Here is a 21275-nt window from a genome sequence, read left to right as displayed (position 1 = left end):
TTGCTTCTACAAATTCTAAGCCCTCCAGACAACTTATAGCAGGAAGTTCAACCCTGGTTGTTCATGGAATCACCTGGGGAGTTTTAAAAATACTGCTGCCTGGGTTCCACCCCTAAATACTCTAATTTAATTGACCTCACCTGCCTTTGGTGATTCCAAAAAGCAACCAACTTTGGGTATCACTGACTTAAAAGTTTCCTAAATATGGTAAGAGAGAGTGAGATTTGCTGGAATGAATAGAGTATCTTGGAGAAGCAGTAGAAGAGTGCTTTCCTGTTCCAATATAGAGAAAAATCCTTGGTTTGTTACCCTGGAGTAGCAGAAATCTGGGTCTGGCTTCCTGACAGCCCCAGCAGGGAGGCAGGAAGACTCCAGAGAGAATGGCAGTGTGATATATCTAGGCCAGTGCTTCTCACACAGGGATGTGCACAAGGATCACCATTGTTAAAATGCAGATTCTGACTCAGTAGGTCAGGGGCGGAGCCTGAGAGTCTCTATTTCCAAAAAGTTTGTAGGTGGCTGGTCCACAAAGTGGCAAGGATCTACATGGCTAGGACTATAGGCTGTCTCCTTTAAGATTCCCATATCCATTTCAAGCACAGAACAGGAGGAGCCACAGCCCGTTAAAACTGAATGGTCCCACAGTCAGGGACAAAGGATGTTTCTGCGGTGATTTGGTTTGATTGATGACGAGGAGCAGATGGACCTCAACTGCAAAGCCTTCTAGGCTAAAAGAGGACCACATCCTGACAGGGGATCCTTGTGTCAGGGTCCTGGCAGATCACAGATGGCCACTCAAAAGGGATGACTGAAGAGAGTTTCATGAAGCATCCTCATGAATAACAGATAGATTGCAACTCTGCAGTTGGCACTTTGGGGGCCATGGGTGTGGTCCTGTTGGAGAACTGGTATGCAGAAAAGATGCACACTTGCAGAAGCTGCTGCTGATTTCAGGAGTGTGTTGAGAATGAGCCACAAGCACTTGAATAACTGCCAACAGGTGGACAATAGAAGGAAGAGAAAAAAGAATGCAGTCTTGTTTTAGTTTCCTGATGACACAGGTTTCTTGCAGTATCTGAGAAAAATACTTAGAAAGGGTATGAAAAGTTATCTTTAGGCCGGGCATGGTTGCTCACACCTGTAATCCCAGCACTTTGGGAGACCAAGGCAGGTGGATCACCTGAGGTCAGGAGTTCGAGACCAGCCAGGCCAACATGGTGAAACCCCGTCTCTACTAAAAATATAAAAATTAGCTTGGGCACGGTGGCGCATGCCCATAGTCCCAGCTACTGGGAAGGCTGAGGCAGAAGAATTGCTTGAACCTGAGAGGTGGAGGTTGCAGTGAGCTGAGATCATGTCACTGCACTCCAGCCTGGATGACGGAGTAAGACTCCATCTAAAAAAAAAAAAAGAAAAAAAAGAAAAGAAAAGTTATCTTCAGTCTGGGCAACATGGCAAAACCCTGTCTCTACACAATTTTTAAAAAATTAGTCAGGTGTGGTGGTACACACCTATGGTCCCAGCTACTCTGGAGGCTGAGGTAGAATCGCTTGAGCCCAGGAAGTCAAGGCGACAGTGAGCTGTTTCACACCACCAGTGTGAGCAACAGAGTGAGACCTTGACTCAAAAAAAGAAAAGTTATCTTTAGGACCTCTCCCTCAAACTCTAATTTTTTTTTTCTTTTTTTTGAGATGGAGTCTCATTCTGTTGCCCAGACTGGAGTGCAGTGGCACGATCTCAGCTCATTGCAACCTCTGCCTCCCGGGTTCAAATGATTCTTCTACCTCAGCCTCCTGAGTAGCTGGGATTACAGGCACACACCTTGATGTCTGGCTAATTTTTGCATTTTTAGTAAAGACGGGGTCTCACCATATTGGCCAAGCTGGTCTTGAACTCCTGACCTCAAATCATCCACCCACCTTGGCCTTCCAGAGTGCTGGGATTATAGGTGTGAGCCACTGCGCCTGGCCTGAATTTCTTAAAAGCAAAACTAAACTAACCCCTTGATCATCTTTCTGGAAAAAGGGCATAGGCATGAAAAACTTCAGTCCAGGGGAAAGCTGGGGATCTGATTTATTTAGAGCAGCACTTGGGGCCTGAAATTTAGCACTCGTTGGGTTACCGGCTTAGCCTGCTGGAACACCTGTGTGTTTTCCCAGCACTAGAAGTTGGTGAAGGGAGGCTGGGCACGGTGGCTCACGCCTGTAATCCCAGCCCTTTGGGATGCCAAAGCAGGCGGATCACCTGAGGTCAGGAGTTCGAGACCAGCCTGGCCAACATGGTGAAACCCCATCTCTACTGAAAATACAAAAATTAGCCGGGCATGGTGGCGTGCACCTGTAGTCCCAGCTACTTGGGAGGCTGAGACACGAGAATCACTTGAACCCAGGAGGTGGATGTTGCAGTGAGCTGAGATTGGACCACTGCACTACAGCCTGGAATTCCATCTGAAAAAAAAAAAAAAAGAATTTGGTAAAGGGAGATGGGAGTAGAGATGGCCACACCCTTCTGAGGTGAAGGGAGCCAGTGCCAAATGGGAGGTTTCAGTGGCACCTACTTAGACCTGGCTAGCTAGAATAGCTGGAAAGTTCCCAGGACAGTAAACAGGATTTTGACTGGTGCTTTACAGTTCTTTGGAAAGCCAGGTGCACGATCCCTGAGAGCAGGCTGCCAAGGCAAAGGGACTCCAGGGCCCTGCATCTGCCATCAGTGCAGGGGCCTGAAAACATTTTAGGAGAAATTGAGCTTTGGAGGAGGAGAAGGCAGAGTTGTAATTACAGTCCAGGTCTTCTGGACCTTGAACATTTTATTTCTCAGGCTGCCTCTGACTGTCTCAGAGGCTGGAGGGTTTTGACACTGTAATGGGCATTAGTTAACAAGAACTGAAGCCATAACTAGGCCTAATAATCAGAAATTGTTCTGAGACCTATGATACATGAAGTGCCAAAATAAATTCCAACTTAATTAAAAAGTTAAAGAATAAATATCATAACAAGAGAATTAGAAGAAAGCAAGGGCAAATATTCAGTTAATCCTACAGTGACCAATGCCTCTCTAAAAACAATAGCAAAAAGGAAAAAAGCAATAGATTTGAAATATGTGTGTGTGTGTGAATATATAACATTAAAAACTTCTGCATGATTAAAACAAATCATCAAAAAATAAAATTAGGCAGGGCACAGTGGGTCACAGTGTAATCCCAGCATTCTGAGAGGCAGAGGCAGAGGCAGGAGGATTGCTTGAGGCTGGGAGCCATGATTGCACCCCTGCACTCCAGCCTGGGCAATAGAGCAAGACCCTGTTTTCAAAAACACAAGAAAAAAAACCAGAAAAATGCTAATGGACAATAAGCATATGGAAAATATTAATTACAACAATAATGAAATATGACAAAATATTAGTTCAAAACAATAGTTCTTCTGGATTGAGATAGGGAAAAACATAATATCCAGTATTGTCAAGGGTGCAAAGAAAGGGACATTCACATACATTTATATCTGGAATATAAATTGGTTTCGCTTTTTTGGAGGGTAATTTGGCAGTTTATATTACAAACCTTAGAATGTGCATAACGTATGACTCAGCAATTCCTCCTCCAGGAATTGATCCTAAGGGAATGAGGACAAACACAAAAACGTATCTCCAAGAATGTTATTGTAGTGTTAATAATGAAAAGTTGCTGGGGGGGAGTATTGAATATTAAGCTTTGACAGAGCTAGGTAGTGGGTACACGCATCTTCATTATTGCATTAGTTTTCTATTGTTGCTGTAACCAATTACCATAAATGTAATGGCTTAAAACAACACAAATTTATTTATTTATTTATTTATTTATTTATTTATTTATTTACTGAGACGGAGTCTCGCTCTATTGCCCAGGCTGGAGTGCATTGGCGCCATCTCCGCTCACTGCAACCTCTGCCTCCCAGGTTCAAGCAATTCCCCTGCCTCAGTCTCCCGAGTAGCTGGTGGCTACAGGTGTGTGCCATGACGTCTAATTTTTGTATTTTTAGTAGAGATGGGGTTTCACCATGTTGGCCAGGCTGATCTCGAACTCCTGACCTCAGGTGATCTGCCCGCCTTGGTCTTCCAAAGTGCTGAAATTACAGACAACAAGACAAATTTATTATCTTACAGTTCTGGATAGCAGTCTGAGCCAGGTCTTACTGGGCTAAAGTTGAGATGTTGGCAGGGCTGTGTCCCTCTTTGGGGGATCCAGGAGGGAGTCAATTTCCTTGCCTTCTCCAGCTTCTAGAGGCTGCCCACATTCCTTGGCTCATGGCCCTCTTCCATCTACAAGCCATCAACATAGCACCTCTCAGACATTCTTCCATTACCACATCTCTTTCTCGCTCTTCTGTCTTCCTCTTCCACTTTCAAGAACCCTTGTGATTCCACTGGGCCTACACAGATAATCCAAGATAATGTTTCTGGATTAAATCAGCTAATCAGCACTTTATTCCACTTGCCGTGTAACTAAAGGTTCTGAGGATTAGGACACTGATGTCTTTGGGGGCCATTATTCTGTGTATACAATTCTATCGTTCTATATACTTATCCGCAAGAAATATTTAATATTTACCAATATTTTATTAATATTTAAGTATCAAATATTTAAAAACCCAAACCTAATGCCCAATTTCGTGTATGGCTGAAATGAATATATATATAGTCACAGGACAAATGCCACATGCCCATTAAGAAGCATAATGTAGAATATTCCAGCCTGGGCAACATGGCAAAACCCCATCTCTACGAAAAATACAAAAATTAGCTAGGCGTGATGGCTTGCACCTGCAGTCCCAACTACTCAGCAGGCTGAGGTGGGAGGATTGCTTGAGCCTGGCAGGTCGAGGCTGCAGTGAGCCAAGATCATGCCACTGCACTCCAGCCTGGGCAACACAGTGAGATCTTGTTTAAAAAAAAAAAAATGTAGTGACATGGAGTGATGCTCATTTTATAGTACGTGGGAGGAAAACTCAAGTCTACAAAAGATTATGCACAAGATGATCCCAATTAGGTTAAGTCAAAACCCAAAATAAACCTATATCCAAGTGAGTAAAAAATATTAGGAAGGATATAGGTCAAAAGTTAAAAATGTTTATCTCCAGATGGTAAATTTTCTTCTATTTTTCTGCATTTCCCAAAATGTATATTATACATGTATCCTTTTTGCAAAGACAAATAAGGTGATTAAGAACATCCAGTTAGGGCCGGATGCAGTGGCTCACGCCTGTAATCCCAACACTTTGGGAGGCCAAGGCAGGCGGATCACTTGAGGTCAGGAGTTCGAGACCAGCCTGGCCAACATAGTGAAACCACCTCCTCCCCCACCCCCCCCCGTCTCTACTAAAAACACAAAATGTAGCCGGACATGGTGGCAGACGCCTGTAATCTCAACTACTTGGGAGGCTGAGGCAGGAGGACTGCGTGAACCCGGGAGGTGGAGGTTGCAGTGAGCCAAGATTGTGCCACTGCACTCCAGCCTGGGCGACAGAACAAGACTCTGCCAAAAAAAAAAAAAAAAAAAAATCCAGTTAGGCCAATTTTCTGGTCAAGTGTCTTTCTGGTTTCTTGCCTTTTGGTCGCCCATGACACCCATCTTTCAAGCATAGAGTTTCCTCCTCAAAAATAGAGCATGCTGTCACGCGCCTGTGGTCCCAGCTACTTGGGAGGCTGAGGTGGGAGGACTGTTTGAGCCTAGGAGTTGGAGACCAGCCTGGGCAATATAGCAGGACCCTGTCTCTAAGAAAAAAAAAAAAAAAAGCAAAGTGGCGTCTTCCTGTGGTCCCAGCTACTCGGGAGGCTGAGGCGGGAGAATCGCTTGAGCCCAGGAGGTCGAGGCTGCAGCGAGCTGTGATGGCATCATTGCATTCCAGCCTGGGCAACAGACCGAGACCTTGTCTCAAATAATGATAATGATAAAGACTCCTGTTCGGTCATCGGTGACATTCGCCTTTCTCAGGCCCCCGAGTTGTCCACTCTGCAAAGTACGTGTAATCCTCAGAAGACAGAAAGGGGTGGGTCTCTTAGTGACCGAGGCACAGCAGCGAATCCGTGCTGTTATAAAAACTTATTTTCAGAACAAAGCAAACCTAAGGCACAGCCGCAAACCTAAGGCACCGCCACACCCCGCAGAAAACTTCGAAATCTCCGCCTTGGAAAGGGAAGCCAAAAGGATACGAGCCTCTTTCATAATTTCTCTGGCACGTATTAATGGTTAATAATACTGTATTTTTTAATATACAAAAGAAGAGAATAGTGGCATCGCCGCGTGTGCCCACCCCCAGAGCCAAGCGAGAGCGGCCGGGCCAGGGGGCCGGGGCCGGCGCTGAGGGTCAGCCGGGTTCCGGAGTGGCGCCGGCCAGGGTGGCCACCAGCGCTCCCTCGCCATGGCCTAAGCCCGAGGCCGCTCCCCCGCCAGATTCTGGCCTCAGGCATCGCAGAGCCCGCGGCCCTCGCCGACGAACCCGTTGGACCCACGGGACTTGGCACCCTCGAACGCGCGCCATCCCCAGGTCTTCCCTGCGCCCTGGACCGGTGGACCCGCCTTGAGGGTCCCCGCCTACCACCGAGAGGAGGGCCTAGAGCGGACAGGCCCGCCCCGCTGCTCCTCCCAGCCGCCTCTATCCCGGAAGTTGATGCCGAGCGCAGATCGCGTGCAGCTTGCCAGCGGTGTACGCTGAGAAGTCTGTGAGGGCTGGGCTTGCGAGAGGATCAACATGCCTGTAAGTTGTTTACGTCGGGCTCCGGGTTTGTTTTGGGCTTCTTTACCGAGGGTCCTATGGGACGGATGAGTCCGGCTGTTTCCCGGGCCTGTAGTGTCCGAGAGTGGCGAGGCGGCTCCGGTTGCGCAGCGTCTTCGCGCGTGGCGGGCATGTAGTGACTTGCCCGGTCAGCGCGGCGCGGCTGGCCCTGCAGGGGCGTGGGCTGCAATTCAGAGGCGGTGGGTGGGAGGGGAACAGCTCTCTGGGTAGCTTATGAGCCGTCTTGGTTTTTGATGGGTGTCCCTGAGGCTGTGATCTTTGGGTCTTTTTGCTTTCCTAGTGCTTGGTGTTTCTCTCCCCCCTGCCTTCTTTCGAAAGCGATTTCCTACTTGTTTTCCTTTTAAAAAAGCTGTCGTCGTTGTTGCTTTATATATGAATTCCGTCAAGGACGGTCGCTCAGCCAGAATTCCTGTCAGATCAGCTGTTGAGCCCCAGGAGCAAAAATCACCCGGGCGCTGGCGTTATCTGGTCTACTTCAGCAGTTTCTACTCTAAGCGAGTCCACAGTCGGGGTCACTTTCTTTTGTTAGCACCTCGACTTCGCGCAGTTTTCCCTGAAGACAGTTCATTACGCAGTTGAGTAAAGGACAGAGTTTGCCTTACCATATGTTTCCTGATCGCCCGAAAGCACTTTCACAGGGACTTGGAGAACACAAGTATTACGGAAAGTATTGATGAAAGTTATTAACAGGTTTCGAAAAATAACTTTACTATCTGAAGTGTTGCTTCTGCCGAGGATGACCTTTATTCCGGTTTTTGCATGTATATATTACGTATGGTTAAATGTGCCAGCATTGTGGTTTAAAACTAATAGTAATAATATGCTTCTTTGTTCAGTTGGCTAGAGATTTACTACATCCATCCTTGGAAGAGGAAAAGAAAAAACATAAAAAGAAACGCCTGGTACAAAGTCCAAATTCTTACTTTATGGATGTAAAATGCCCAGGTAAAATTTGAAATCTTAATTCCTTTACTAAGGAAAATTTCTGTAGGGATTGCTAGTGTGATGTGTATAGGTAAGATACATTAGAACCCTCTGTTGAGTAGACGTGGGATTACAGAATTGGAAATGTCAGGGACATTTTCATAATCAAGGTACTGAAACCACTGTAGAAACATTTCGGGGTAAGTGAAAACGGGCATTCAAAGGAGATATGCCATTTGAGTTAGTCTTTAAGCTCTTCAGATGATGAGTTTTCTATTTCATGATACAAGGAAAAGTCTGTTGATATTTTGGAAATATTAAGTTTAATAAAATATATTATTGATTTTACCTGTTTTTAAAAATTTTGTGTCGCTGCTAAAAAAGTTTATGTTACACATATGGCTTGCTGTTTCATAGCACTAAAGTTCCTAATTTTTTTTACATATTACCGGAAATGAACAGGTGCTGTTTTCCTCTGCTTTTCACTTTAACATGCCTTTTTTTTTTTAGGTTGCTACAAGATCACCACGGTTTTCAGCCATGCTCAGACAGTGGTTCTTTGTGTAGGTTGTTCAACAGTGTTGTGCCAGCCTACAGGAGGAAAGGCCAGACTCACAGAAGGTACATCATTTGGCATTCTCCAACCCAGTGATGAGATTTATGAGTATAAATGTCTCCATCTTCACTGAAAAGTTTAAAGAAATCTTAATGATTACCAAAATAACTTATCTTTGGTTGTGTGCTTTCAGTAAAGAATGTCCTGTTCAAATGGATATATATATACTCTTGACCTTGCAGGGAACTCCATTGACTTATTTTTCTTAGTTTAGAACACCAGTTCTTTTATATTTATTCACTTAGTTTGCTTAACTTGGAATAAATTAAAGAAATCAGAATAGAAGCAAAAGAACAACTACATGTTATAGGACATACGGTTTTTTTGTTTTGTTTCGTTTTTTTGATTAGGAGTCTCGCTCTGTCACCCAGGCTGGAGTGCAGTGGCGCCATCTCGGCTCACTGCAACTTCCGCCTCCCGAGTTCAAGCGATTCTCCTGCCTCAGCCTCCCGAGTAGCTGGGACTACAGGTGCCCGCCACCGTGCCTGGCTAATTTTTTATATTTTTAGTAGAGACAGGGTTTCACTGTGTTAGCCAGGATGATCTTGATCTCCTGACCTCATGGTCCGCCCGCCTCGGCCTCCCAAAGTGCTGGGATTACAGGCATGAGCCACCTCCCCGGCCAGGACATACGGATTTTTAAAACCATATAGAATTTTAAAATTTCTTTTACAAAATTTTGTATTTAGTACATATAATAGTTTTTTTTTTTTAATCATTGCCAGCTAAGCAACAGATAGCTAATGTGTAAGTTAAAATACCAGAGTTTTTATTTTTATGAGCAACTGCAATGATTAATATAAAAACCTAATTTTAATTCCTCTTTCACTTTAGTGCAATAAGAAAAAAATTGTATATATAGTTTCCATAGTAATACTTGTAAATTTACAATTCCATAATGATGTTAGAAATTTGCTTGTGATATTTTGGGAAGCTGTAAGTTCCATGTTCTCACTGGAAGAGTTCAAGTGGATTGGCAGCAAATCGGACATCTATTTGGTGTGACCTGGTGAAATCTAAATATGAAGTCAGCACATGATATTTTCACAGTAATATTACTAGGTATACGTGTGAGATTTTTGAAACCTTTATTTCATGTCATGATTTTGGAATTTAGTGCCCATATGCTGAGAGATGGTTTAATGGCTGTATCTGTTCTAGAGTTTTCCTAGTAGGTCTGAAAATACCTCTAATCAAGATTATTTTCTTGAAAAAAGTATTCAGAATAGTTCCTAAAAATTAAGAGTATATCTTCTGACAGCTTACTTGAAACAGTCTTCACTGTTGAATTCAGGCTCATGGTCTTAAGTACACTTCATAGCATTTGAGAAACAGGAGTGACACTTAGTCATGCCAGAGTAAACTTAGATATGATAGATGTATTATAGCAAATTTCTGGTATAAGAGGATAAATAATCTGTATATGAGTATTAATCCAATATTCTTAAAACTTCAGTATTTTAAAAGTACTTTTTGTCATTAAAATTATAGCAAAGGTAGAATGCACTTGTTTAATATACTCTCATGATTCTTTTGCAGGGTGTTCATTTAGAAGAAAGCAACACTAATGATTCAAACAGCTTCCTGAATTTTGTGTTATCTCACAGAAAGCCTTATCATAAATTCCATAGTTCTAATTAATTTACCAAGATAATGTAATTACATTTGGTTTTGTAAGGTATACAACAGTAATCTCCTATTTTGGTGTCCGTTTTTCAATAAAGTTTTGATTATGGACAAATCCCCTCTTGTTCTTTTTTCTTTTTTAAATATATGTTAAGTATGCCATACATTTATATATACGGTGTATATGAATTTGGTTTAAACATTTTTAAATTTATTCTGATTAGTTTGTATCTTCTTTTTAAGAGAGAGTCCTGCTCTGTCGCTCAAGCTGGAGTGCAATAGTGCAATCTCGGATCACTGCAACCTCTGCCTCTCAGGTTCAAGCGATTCTCTTGCCTTGGCTTCCCAAGTAGCTGGGATTACAGGCACACACCACCATGCCCGGCTAATTTGTGTCTCATTTTCAAGAGTAGAAACCCTAAATACTTTGTTTTCATTCCTTTTCCAAATTGCTATGAATGGGATTAAAGGATTACAAATGTAAAGTCTTTTATTTGTGAATTCTAAATGTAGTTCTGTTGTTGTACCTATGGAAACATCTTAAAGAAGTACATATTTTGCACATCCTGCACATGTACCCCAGAACTTAAAATATAATTAAAAAGAACAGCTTCAAAAAAATACATATTTAACACAGTAACGATCACAGCGTAATGCCTTGAATTTATGTGGCCGCCTTATACTACTATATAATTTAGGACAGTAACTGCTAGCTGGGGTCTGAGTTATTTATTGGAAGCTCCTTTTTAGGGTAGAAAATTTGAGGAGAGATCAGAAGTGACATGATTTGCCTGCAGAAGTCCTGGTTGGGGATAGTAGATGGTGTTGAATTCTCTGGCCCAGATAGGGGCCAGAGACTACAGATGTGTGTTGAGTAGTTCTGGTGCCTCATTGTCATGTTCATAGTTTATGAAGTAATCCTGGGTTGCTGAGAGGGGGAGTGTATCCACTCACTATACAACTCCTCATCGGACTAGGAAGATAGTCCGGTTTCTACTCTGCTTCTATTTGATTTGTTACCTTACGGCAGGTACTTAAAACAGGCATTTCCTATCAACAGGTAGGCCTCTAATGTGAGTGACTGATCCTTTTACATACTGCTTAAATCAGAGAACTCTTGCACAAGAACTGAAGAATGATGGCAAGTTTGGGGTGTATATACTTGTACGAGGAAGGCTGGGTGCAGTGCCTCATGCCTGTAATCCCAGCACTTTGGGAGCCTGAGGCAGGTGGATCACCTGAGGTCGAGAGTTCAAGACCAGCCTGACCAACATGGAAAAACCCCGTCTCTACTAAAATTACAAAATTAGCTGGGCATGGTGGTGCATGCCTTACTGTAATCTTAGCTAACTCGGGAGGCTGAGGCAGGAGAATTCGCTTGAACCTGGGAGGTGGAGGTTGTGGTGAGCTGAGAGCGCGCCATTGCACTCCAGCCTGGGCAGCAAGCGTGAAACTCCATCTCAAGAAAAAAAATAAATATTATGTATATATTTATGTATATATATTATATATTTTTATTATGTATATACTTATATATGTATATTACATATATACATATATACATAACATATATATAAAATATATATATTTAGAAGTAGATGACCCAGAGATTCTCAGACTTTTGATTTCTGACATCGTTAGAATCTCAGTAATTTTTTTCAGGTCGTCCCTTGGCCAAAAGAAATACCTAACAGTTACGTTTATTAACTTATGTTCTATCAACTTTAGTAGCCATTTGAAAAAAAATTATACACGAGCAAAAGTGATGTGATGATTTTTAAAAAAATAGAGACAGGGTCTTGGCTCTGTTGCTCAAGTTGGAGGGCCGTAGCTCACTGTGACCTCAAACTCCTGGGCTCAAGCAAGCCTCCCACCTCTGCCTCCTGCGTAGCTGGGCCTTCAGGCATGTGCCACCACGCCCACCTAATTTTTTTGTAGAGATGGGGCTCTGGCTATGTTGCCCTGGCTGTAATGAGCTCCTGGCCTCAGGTGATCTGCCTTGGCCTCCCAAAGTGCTGCGATTACAGGTGTGAGCCGCTGTGCCCAGCCTGATGTGATAATTTTTATCTCATCCTTAAATCATCACAGTTACTAATGGAATGTGTGTGCCTTTTGGGCTCCGTACAATTTCTCAAAATTGGAATCAGATTGGACCCTATTGTCCTTATTTCTTCTGCATTGATTTTTGCATAGTGCTTTTTGTCACAGCAGTGGCTCCAAGCCCAGCTTCACAAAGATAGGATGCCATCAAAGGGAAGGTAGTGCCATATCATATTGAAACGGAACTACCTGGAACTAGTAATTTATACAAAAGATGTGTCAGTGTCAATGTTTTTCCTCAGTTACTCCAAGATACTTCAGCTTGCCCAGTTTAGGATACTTGGCTGTGAGGAGAGCCGGTGGGGATGACGGCTTTTGATGACAAGGAATCAAACCTATGATGAGGACTCATCTAACCCCTGAAAATTCCCTTGGAAGTAGTTTTTAAAAAAGGATTATACTTTAAAGAACACATCTAAGGGCTGGGTGCAGTGGCTCATGCCTATAATCTCAGCAGTTTGGGAGGCTGAGGCCAGCAGATCACTTGTAGTTAGGAGTTTGAGACCACCCTGGCCAACACAGTGAAACCCCCTCTCTACTAAAAGAACAAAAATTAGCTGGGCATGGTGGCACACACCTGTAGTCCCAGCTACTTGGGAGGCTGAGGCACAAGAATTGCTTGAAACCAGGAGGCAGAGGTTGCAGTGAGCCAAAATCGCACCACTGCACTTCAGCCTGGGCGACAGAGTGAAGCTGTGTCTCAAAAAAAGAACACATCTAAGGATTTACTTGGCGTTGGGAAACGAATGGTCTATTAAGTTTTACTTTATTATTAATCTAGATGGTATTACTGGTTTTGAAAAGTGCTGAATAGGACACTGGGACTTTCCCAAACTTCAGGTCAGCCACATACATTATTATATACTGAATGTTTTAAATACTATTATTTATATTGACTTCATATTTTAATGTAAATATATTTCTAAAGGAAAACTTCCATAAATTTAATGAGTGTATTTTTAAGGGAAGCCTTCCATAAATGGAAAAACCAGTTACATAAAGATAGCTAAAAATAGGCCGGGTACGGTGGCTGACACCTGTAATCTCAGCACCTTGGGAGGCCGAGGCGGGCAGATCACGAGGTCAGGAGATCGAGACCACCCTGGCTAACACAGTGAAACCCCATGTCTACTAAATACAAAAAATTAGCCAGGCATGGTGGTGGGCGCCTGTAGTCCCAGCTACTTGGGAGGCTGAGGCAGGAGAATGGCATGAACCCGGGAGGCAGAGATTGCAGTGAGCCGAGATCGCACCACTGCACTCCAGCCTGGGTGATAGAGCGAGACTCTGTCCCAAAAAAAAAAAAAAAAAGATAGCTAAAAATAAAATGAAATTCTTGGCTTTTGGCCTGATGAGATGACAAATGGTTTTGTGCCTGGTTGTTCCTGTAAGTCATCTGATAAAGCTCTAATTCCTTTTTATTTTATTTTTCTGGAGATAATGATTCAGATACTATAAAATCCAACATTTGTGATATAAAGTTCAGTAGTTTTTAGTATATTTACAAGGTTGTGCAACCATCACCACTGTCTAATCCCAGACCATTTTCATCACCTTACAAACTTCATACCTATCAGCATTCACTCTTTATTCTTCCCTCCTCTCAGCCACTGGTAGCCACACTAAGCTACTTTTGTCCCCATGGATTTGCTTCTCAATATTTCATATAATGCTATTATTTCATATAAATGGAGTCATATGCTATGTGGCTTCTGTATGTTTCACTTAGCATAATGTTTTCAAGGGCTGTCCATGCTGTTGCATGTATCAATCAATATTTCATTCCTTTTTTTGACAGTATTCTGTATAATAATATGCAATGTTTATCCATTCATCAGTTTATAGACATTTAGAGTGTTTTCACTTCTTATTTATTTTTGAGATGGAGTCTTGCTCTGTTGCCTAGGCTGGAGAGCAGTGGTGTGATCTCAGCTCACTGCAACCTCTGCCTCCCAGGTTCAAGTGATATGGCCTCAGCCTCCCGAGTAGCTAGGACTACAGGCACGTGCCACCACACCCAGATAATTTTTTTTATTTTTTGTAGCGATGGGGGTTTCGCCATGTTGCCCAGGCTGGTCTTGAACTCCTGACCTCGGGCCATTCACCCACCTCAGCCTCCCAAAGTGCTGGCATTACAGGTGTGAACCACTGCACCCGGCCAAATAAAGTATTCTTAATTACATCTGCAAAATCTCTTTTGCTATGTAAGGTAACATATTTGTAGGTTCTGGGGATTAGGGTATGGGAATCTTTAGAGGGCCATTATTCTGCTACCACAGAATATACAGTTGTAAAATTCTACCCCATATTTGGAAACTGAGATTCTTAAATTATGTCTTTGTAATTCTTCCCTTCCCTCCCTTTACCTTTCCCTTCCCTTTTCTTTTTTTTGACGGAATCTTGCTCTGTTGCCCAGGCGGAGTGCAGTGGTGCGATCTCTGCTCACTGCAAGCTCCGCCTCCCAGGTTCATGCCATTCTCCTGCCTCAGCCTCCCGAGTACCTGGGACTACAGGCGCGTGCCACCATGCTCGGCTAAATTTTTTAAGAGTATTTTTAGTAGAGATGGGGTTTCACTGTGTTAGCCAGGATGGTCTTGATCTGCTGACCTCGTGATGCGCCCGCCTCAGCCTCCCATATCTTTGTAATTTTCCATGGAAAAAAATGTAAATCTTTGGAAGGAATAGAGTACATTGTTGCATTTCACAAAGAAAAGGATAACTTTTACAGAATAATGACCTTGTATTCTTTTAGGAGTTTACAGTTACTTTTTCACAACTACAGGCATAGAAAATGACATCAGGGGCCGGGCACAGTGGCTCACGCCTGTAATCCCAGCACTTTGGGAGGCTGAGGCGGGCGGATCAGGAGGTCAAGACTGAGCGCATCCTGGTCAACATGATGAAACCCTGTCTCTACTGAAAATACAAAAATTAGCTGGGCGTGGTGGCGGGCGCCTGCAGTCTCAGCTACTCAGGAGGCTGAGACAGGAGAATGGCTTGAACCTGGGAGGAGAATGTTGCAATGAGCCGAGATCGTGCCACTGCACTCCAGCCTGGGCGACAGAGCAAGACTGCGCCTAAGGAAGAAAAGAAAATGACATCAGGTCATGGTGTTTGCTATTTATCAACATTGACATAGCCTTTGAATTTTGTTTGAAAGGAGATGCCAGAATAGCAAATTTTCTCCGCTGATTTTTGTTCTACCGATTCTGGCTTGCTTCCCCCCTACTCTACCAGGTCTACTCTCACTTTCATGCCTAGCAAAACCTCACCTTTCAAAGAATTAGGCAGAATATTCCTAAGTTAGTTAATAAGCTTTCATTTTAAATTTTAGGAAAGCAGTGTTAGTTTCAGTTATTCTACAGGAACAGAAATTGGAGTTGCTACAACCTTCCTGAACCACAGCCCGGCAGACCCTTGGCTTCAGCCCTGTTCAGTGTTTTTGTGGCTATGAAAGTCTTTTTAATTTTCTCATTATACATTTTAGATATCATGCTATGTATTTAGAACAGAGGGGGTGTGTAAGATTATGACCCTATGTTTTCTTTATCTTGTCTTTGTGTTAATTTGAAGTTGTTTTTCTTTATTTGTAGCCAACTAATTAAAATAACAACACATATTTATTTTTATTCATTTTTATGTGACAAACTTTTAAATTGAAGACTGCATCAATAAAATTGCATGCCGTTAAATATGACTTTTATTGGATTGGTAAATTTTTAGAGATGACTTTTTTTTTTTTTAAGACAGCGTCTTGCTTTGTTGCCCAGGCTAGAGCGTGCAGTGGTGCTATCTCGCCTCACTACAACCTCTGCCTCCTGGGCTCAAGTGATCCTCCTCCCACCTCAGCCTCCCAAGTAGCTGGGACTGCAGGCCCATGCCACCACACCTGATTTATTTTTGTATTTTTTGTAGAGACAGGGTTTCACCATGTTGCCCAGGCTGGTCTCAAACTTCTGGGCTCAACTGATCCGCCTACCTCAGCCTCCCAGAGTGTTGGGAATACAGGTGTGAGCTACTGCGTTGGCCTAGAGATGCTTTTTATGAGAAGTCACGATAATGGTTAAAACAGGCTTTAGAGTCAGATATGTGTGGGTTTGAAACAAGTGCTAGTTAATGGTTTGTGACCTTGGGAAAAATAATATTTCTACTTAATAGAATTATGTTGAAGGTATAATGAGATAGCATATACAAAGTGCTTAGCAAAATGCCTTTCCCACAGTAAGTGCTCTGTTAATAGTTTGTGTGGGCCGGGTGCAGTGGCTGACGTCTGTAATGCCAGCACTTTGGGAGGTCGCAGCGGGTGGATCAACTGAGGTCAGGAGCTCGAGACCAGCCTGACCAATATGATGAAACCCCGTCTCTACTAAACATACAAAAATTAACTGGGCGTGGTGGCATGTGCCTGTAGTCCCAGCTACTCAGGAGGCTGAAGCAGGAGGATCTCTTGAACCTGGGAGGCGGAGGTTGCAGTGAGCTGAGAACGTGCCATTGCACTCCAGCTTGGGCAACAAGAGCGAAACTCCATCTTAAAAAAAAAAAAAGTTTGTGTGTTTTTTTAAGGGGAAAGCAGTCATGTCTATTCAACATCAAGTACTTTAATGTTCCATTTTTTCCCTAAAGTTATTTATCCACCTTACCACCACACTGGAGCATAGATATGTTAACTTTTGCTACAAAACAAGTCACCCCCAAATCTAATAGCTTAAAATGTTGACTTATTACTATTTCTCATGATTATATGGGTTGGCCACTTACTCTGTTGGTCTCACCTAGGTTCACTTACACAGCCACCTTCACCTGGAGGCTCAAGTCATAGGTCTGGCAGCTGGTGCTAGCTGTCAGCTGGGACATCTCTGTTCCCCTCCATGTGGCCTCCCATCCTCCAGGAAGCTAGTCTGGCTTCTTTACGTGGCAATCTTGGGGTAGTGTTCTTAGAGGGTGGCAGACAAAAGCTTGAAAACCACTTAAAGCCTATGCAGTGGAACTTGTGCAACATTATTTCCACCACATTCAATGGGTCAAAAAGCAAATGATAAAGCAAGACCAGATTCAAGGGAGTGGAGAAAGAGCTCCACCTCTGATTGGAAAAAGCAGCAAAATCACATTGCAAAGTTGCATGCATAATGGAATGAGAGGAAATTGTGGCCATCAAAGAATTGGTGGCCGGGCACGGTGGCTAACGCCTGTAATGCCAGCATTTTGAGAGGCTGAGGCAGGAGGACTGCTTGAGTCCAGGAGTTTGAGATCAGCCTAGATAACATGGTGAAACCCCTACTCTACAAAAAATACAAAAAATTATCCAGGCATAGTGGAATGCGCCTGCATTTCTAGCTACTCAGGAGGCTAAGGTGGGAAGATCACCTGAGCCTGGAAGGTCAAGGCTGCAGTAAGCCATGATTGTACCATTGCACTCTAGCCTGGGTGCCAGAGCAAGATCCTGTTTCTAAAAAACAAATAAATTCCAAATAAGATAAAACATTAACATTAAAGAAACATTACATATTTAATGTTAAAATAACATTAAAGGAAGGCATGACATTTTTATGTTTATCTAAGGGCATGGATTGAAAATTTGACAAACATAAATACAGGACCTAGAGATCAGAAGTCAGAAAGAAAGAAGGAGATGAAACGGATCTGTTTTAGAGAGCTGCTCTCTTTCTACTTCAACTAACTCAGAGATATCCATTTACTTGTATAACAAGTGTTAAGTGAAGAAGCAGATTTAGGGCTCAGAATTAAAGAAAAGCCCTTCTTTTATTAGAGTCTATAAAAATTTTGATTTCTTTTTGAATTTTCCTGAGTTCAGTGGCACACCGGTAATCTCTAGTACACATGATATATGGCTGTTAGAACAAAATTCCCCAATATGTTAACACTGCAGCTTCCAAAATGGCTCCTAATGATCCCCACCTTCTGGTATCCACTCCTTTGTACGGTCCTCTCCCACACCAAATCAGGGCTGGTTTCTGTAACCAACAGAATTTGGCATAAGTGATGGCATATAGCTTCCAAGGCTGAATTAGAAAAGACATTGAGGTGTTCGCCTGTTTCTTCAATCCCCTGGTCTAAAGGGAAGCCATAGCACAGACAAGCAAACCTAAGGAGAGCGCCATGTGGTGAGAAACTGAAAACTCTTGCCCAAAGCCAGCAAGCCACAAAGACCTCTTGCCCATGGCCACATGGGTGAATCATTTTGGAATCAGATTCTCCAGCCCCAGTCAAGCCTTCCCTCAGATGCTTAAAGCCCCTGCTGACATCTTGTCTACAAACTCACGAGAGACCCTGAGCTAGAAACGCCCAGCAAAGCTGCCCCCAAATTTCTAAAACACAGAAACCATGAGACAATAAGCTTTGGGGTAATTTGTTATGCAGTAATAGATAACTAATATACATTATACTACAGGAAAAAGCTCAAGACACAGAAGGCCAGATATGGTGTGATTCCATTTATATGAAACATCCGTAACAGGCAAATCCAAAGAGATAGAAGGTAGATTGCTGGTTATCAGGGGCTGAAGGACAGAGGAATGGGGAGCAAATGCTAATGGGTATGAGGTTTCTTCTTGTGGTGAAAATGAATTGGATAGTGGTAATGGGTGTATAATCTCGTGACTATACTAAAAACCACTGAACTGTACATGTTAAAGAATTTTATGGCATATGGACTGTGAATTATATCTGAATTGTGTGTGTGTGTGTGTGTGTGTGTGTGTGTGTGTGTATATTTGGAACAAAGCAGTGGATGGAAGTTGGAAGGACTTTGAGGAGAGTGTTAATGAAAACCTGAAGAGCCTTGAAGAAATAGTTGAGAAGTATGGCCTTTGAGGAGGCTCCATATGTAGTCTTAAGGAAAGTAACAGAAATCTTATTGGCAATTAGAGGAGGGGATTCTTGTTTAGTACTGACAGAAAATTTAGCAACACTGTCACCAGGAGTAACTCAGAAAATAGAAAATGTGCCTAATGAACTGGGTGACTAGCTGATGGGATTTCCATATACAGTGTTCTTTTTTTTATTTGTTTGTTTTGAGGCTGGGTAATTTATAAAAAGAGGTTTATTTGGCTCACAGTTCTGCAGGCTGTACGGGAAGCATGGTGCTGGCATGTGCTTCTGGTGAGGGCCTCAGGAAGCTTACAACCATGGCGGAAAGAGAAGGGGGAGCCCGGATGTCACAGGGCAAGAGAAGGAGCAGAGAGCCATACACAGTGTTGAAGTGCTTCCTTAATTCTTGTTGCTTATACTAACATGCAAGAGAAAGATAAGCTATAGGAAGAACTATTGATAAAGAATTAATACTTGATGGTTTAAAAAATTGCCAGACTTCAGATGGCAAATGATGCCAAAATTAAGAAATGGCTTCAAGAAAAAGATAAAATTGAGGGCACTTCCAGGAAAACATAGTCTAAAGATGAAATTGAGGGCATGACTATACAATCCTTTCTCAAGACCTCAAAATGAACCAACATGGTGCTTCAGAGAACTATTTAAACAAGAGTTCATTAGATTATTAGCGTAAGTAGTTCTTCCCATTATCTCGGCAGAGACAAGCCCCAAGTTAGAGAGGGGCTATTCTTAAGGGACTTTGGGGTAGCTTGTCTACTGGTATAAACCCCAGTAAGATTCATAGGATACTCTTAACATTTTTAAATGTTATATTGTCAGCTAATAGGGTTGCTAAAACAAATTCAAATATTAGAGAAATAAAATATTATATTGGCAGAGTCACTTTAACTTAGACTGAAAGGACAGAGAGGGTACAAAAAGGCCTTTGGGTCTCCAAACTTCTACAAGTGGAAAGCAGACTGAGAAAACCACTCAGCTAGAAAGATATGCTACCTTTCATGAAAAAAAGGTATAGGGAAGTGGCCAGGCTTAGTGGCTCAAGCCTGTAATCCCAGCACTTTGGGAGGCCGAGGGGGGCAGATCACCTGAGGTCAGGAGTTCAAGACCAGCCTGGCCAACTGGTGAAACCCTGTCTCTACTAAAAATATAAAAATTAGCTGGGAGTGGTGGCACGCACCTGTAATCCCAGCTACTCAGGAGGCTGAGGCGGGAGAATAGCTTGAACCCAGGAGGCTAAGGCTGCAGTGAGCCGAGGTTGTGCCACTGTACTCAAGCCTGGGTGACAGAGGGAAACCCTGTCTCAAAAAGAAAAAGAAAAAAAAGTATAACTCAAGGGCTGGGCGCAGTGGCTCATGCCTATAATCCCAGCACTTTGGGAGGCTGAGGTGGGTGGATCACTTGAGCCCAGTAGTTGGAGACCAGTCTGGGAAACATGGTGAACACCTGTCTCTTAAAAAAAAAAGAAAAAAGTATAACTCATAAGGCAGAACTAAAAGCCCAGAGAACATAGCCAAGAGGTAAGAATTATTCTGAAGGCTTGAGTACTAATCAGAGTTGCCAACTTCTGTCTGACTGAATTTCAGTATTGCCAGTCTCCTGTATGTCTTCCATTTCCCTACTTTTTGAAGAGGACGGTATCTAGCAATTGTCCTATATTTGCTGTGCTATTATATGTTACACATGTGGGGAGCAAATAACTAAAGTTCACAGGTCTTACAAGAAACTGTACTTGAGTTGCTGTACCTAAGGAACTCATCCCAAGGAGCCCTCATTCACACTTGGACCTGACCTGATTTAGATGATAAGATACTGGGCTTTGAGCTGATGCTATACTAAGGTGAAACTTTTGGAGGATTTGAAAGGAGGTAAGAGTATTTTGCTTTGGGAAGGACATAAATCACTGGGGACCAGAGGTCAGACTGTGGTACCCAACTTCCAAGTTGACACCCAGTGATTCCTACCTCCTTATATTCACAATCGATATAAACTCTCCAACATTTATTAGGCCCCATGTAACCCATGGAATTTGGCAAATGTGATGGTATGTGACTTGAGGCTAGTTTATAAGAGTGACTTCTGCCTGGCACTCTCTGTCTCATCACTTACTCTGCGGGAAGCCAACTGCCATGACATTAAGATACTCACGCGGCCCTACAGAGAGGTCCATGTGTTGACAAACTGAGCCCCCTTGCCACCCACCAGCCAGAAGACTGACTCTTGCCAGCAGTCATGCAAGCAAGCCATGTGGAAGCATTTCCTCCAGCCCTGGAGAATTCTTTAGATGATCATAACACCTTGTCTGCAACCTCATTCAAGACTGCGCCAGACCCATATGACTATATTGCTCCCAATTTCCCGATTCCTTCCCTGAACATTTCTTTTAAGCTGTAGTA

General features: G+C 42.9%; 1 protein-coding gene across 1 annotated transcript; it reads left to right on the top strand.

Annotated features, from left to right (window-relative positions):
• Positions 1–6628: 6628 nt before the first annotated feature.
• On the top strand, positions 6629–10047 carry RPS27L (ribosomal protein S27 like). The gene is made up of 4 exons (NM_001193433.1): positions 6629–6728; positions 7604–7712; positions 8202–8312; positions 9847–10047. The coding sequence occupies exons 1-4, from the start codon at positions 6723–6725 to the stop codon at positions 9873–9875; spliced, it is 255 nt and encodes an 84-aa protein (NP_001180362.1). The 5' UTR covers positions 6629–6722; the 3' UTR covers positions 9876–10047.
• Positions 10048–21275: the final 11228 nt, after the last annotated feature.

This window comes from Macaca mulatta, chromosome 7 (assembly GCF_049350105.2).
Source record: "Macaca mulatta isolate MMU2019108-1 chromosome 7, T2T-MMU8v2.0, whole genome shotgun sequence".
Classification (NCBI taxonomy): Eukaryota; Metazoa; Chordata; class Mammalia; order Primates; family Cercopithecidae; genus Macaca; species Macaca mulatta.
The sequence above is the reverse complement of the archived record's forward strand: the minus strand, read 5'-3'. Positions and strand labels throughout refer to the sequence as shown.

Coding starts and splice junctions, on each gene's coding strand:
- RPS27L (NM_001193433.1), top strand. Junction 7,713..8,201: donor TATGGATGTAAAATGCCCAG/GTAAAATTTGAA, acceptor TTTTTTTTTTAG/GTTGCTACAAGATCACCACG. Junction 8,313..9,846: donor AAAGGCCAGACTCACAGAAG/GTACATCATTTG, acceptor ATTCTTTTGCAG/GGTGTTCATTTAGAAGAAAG.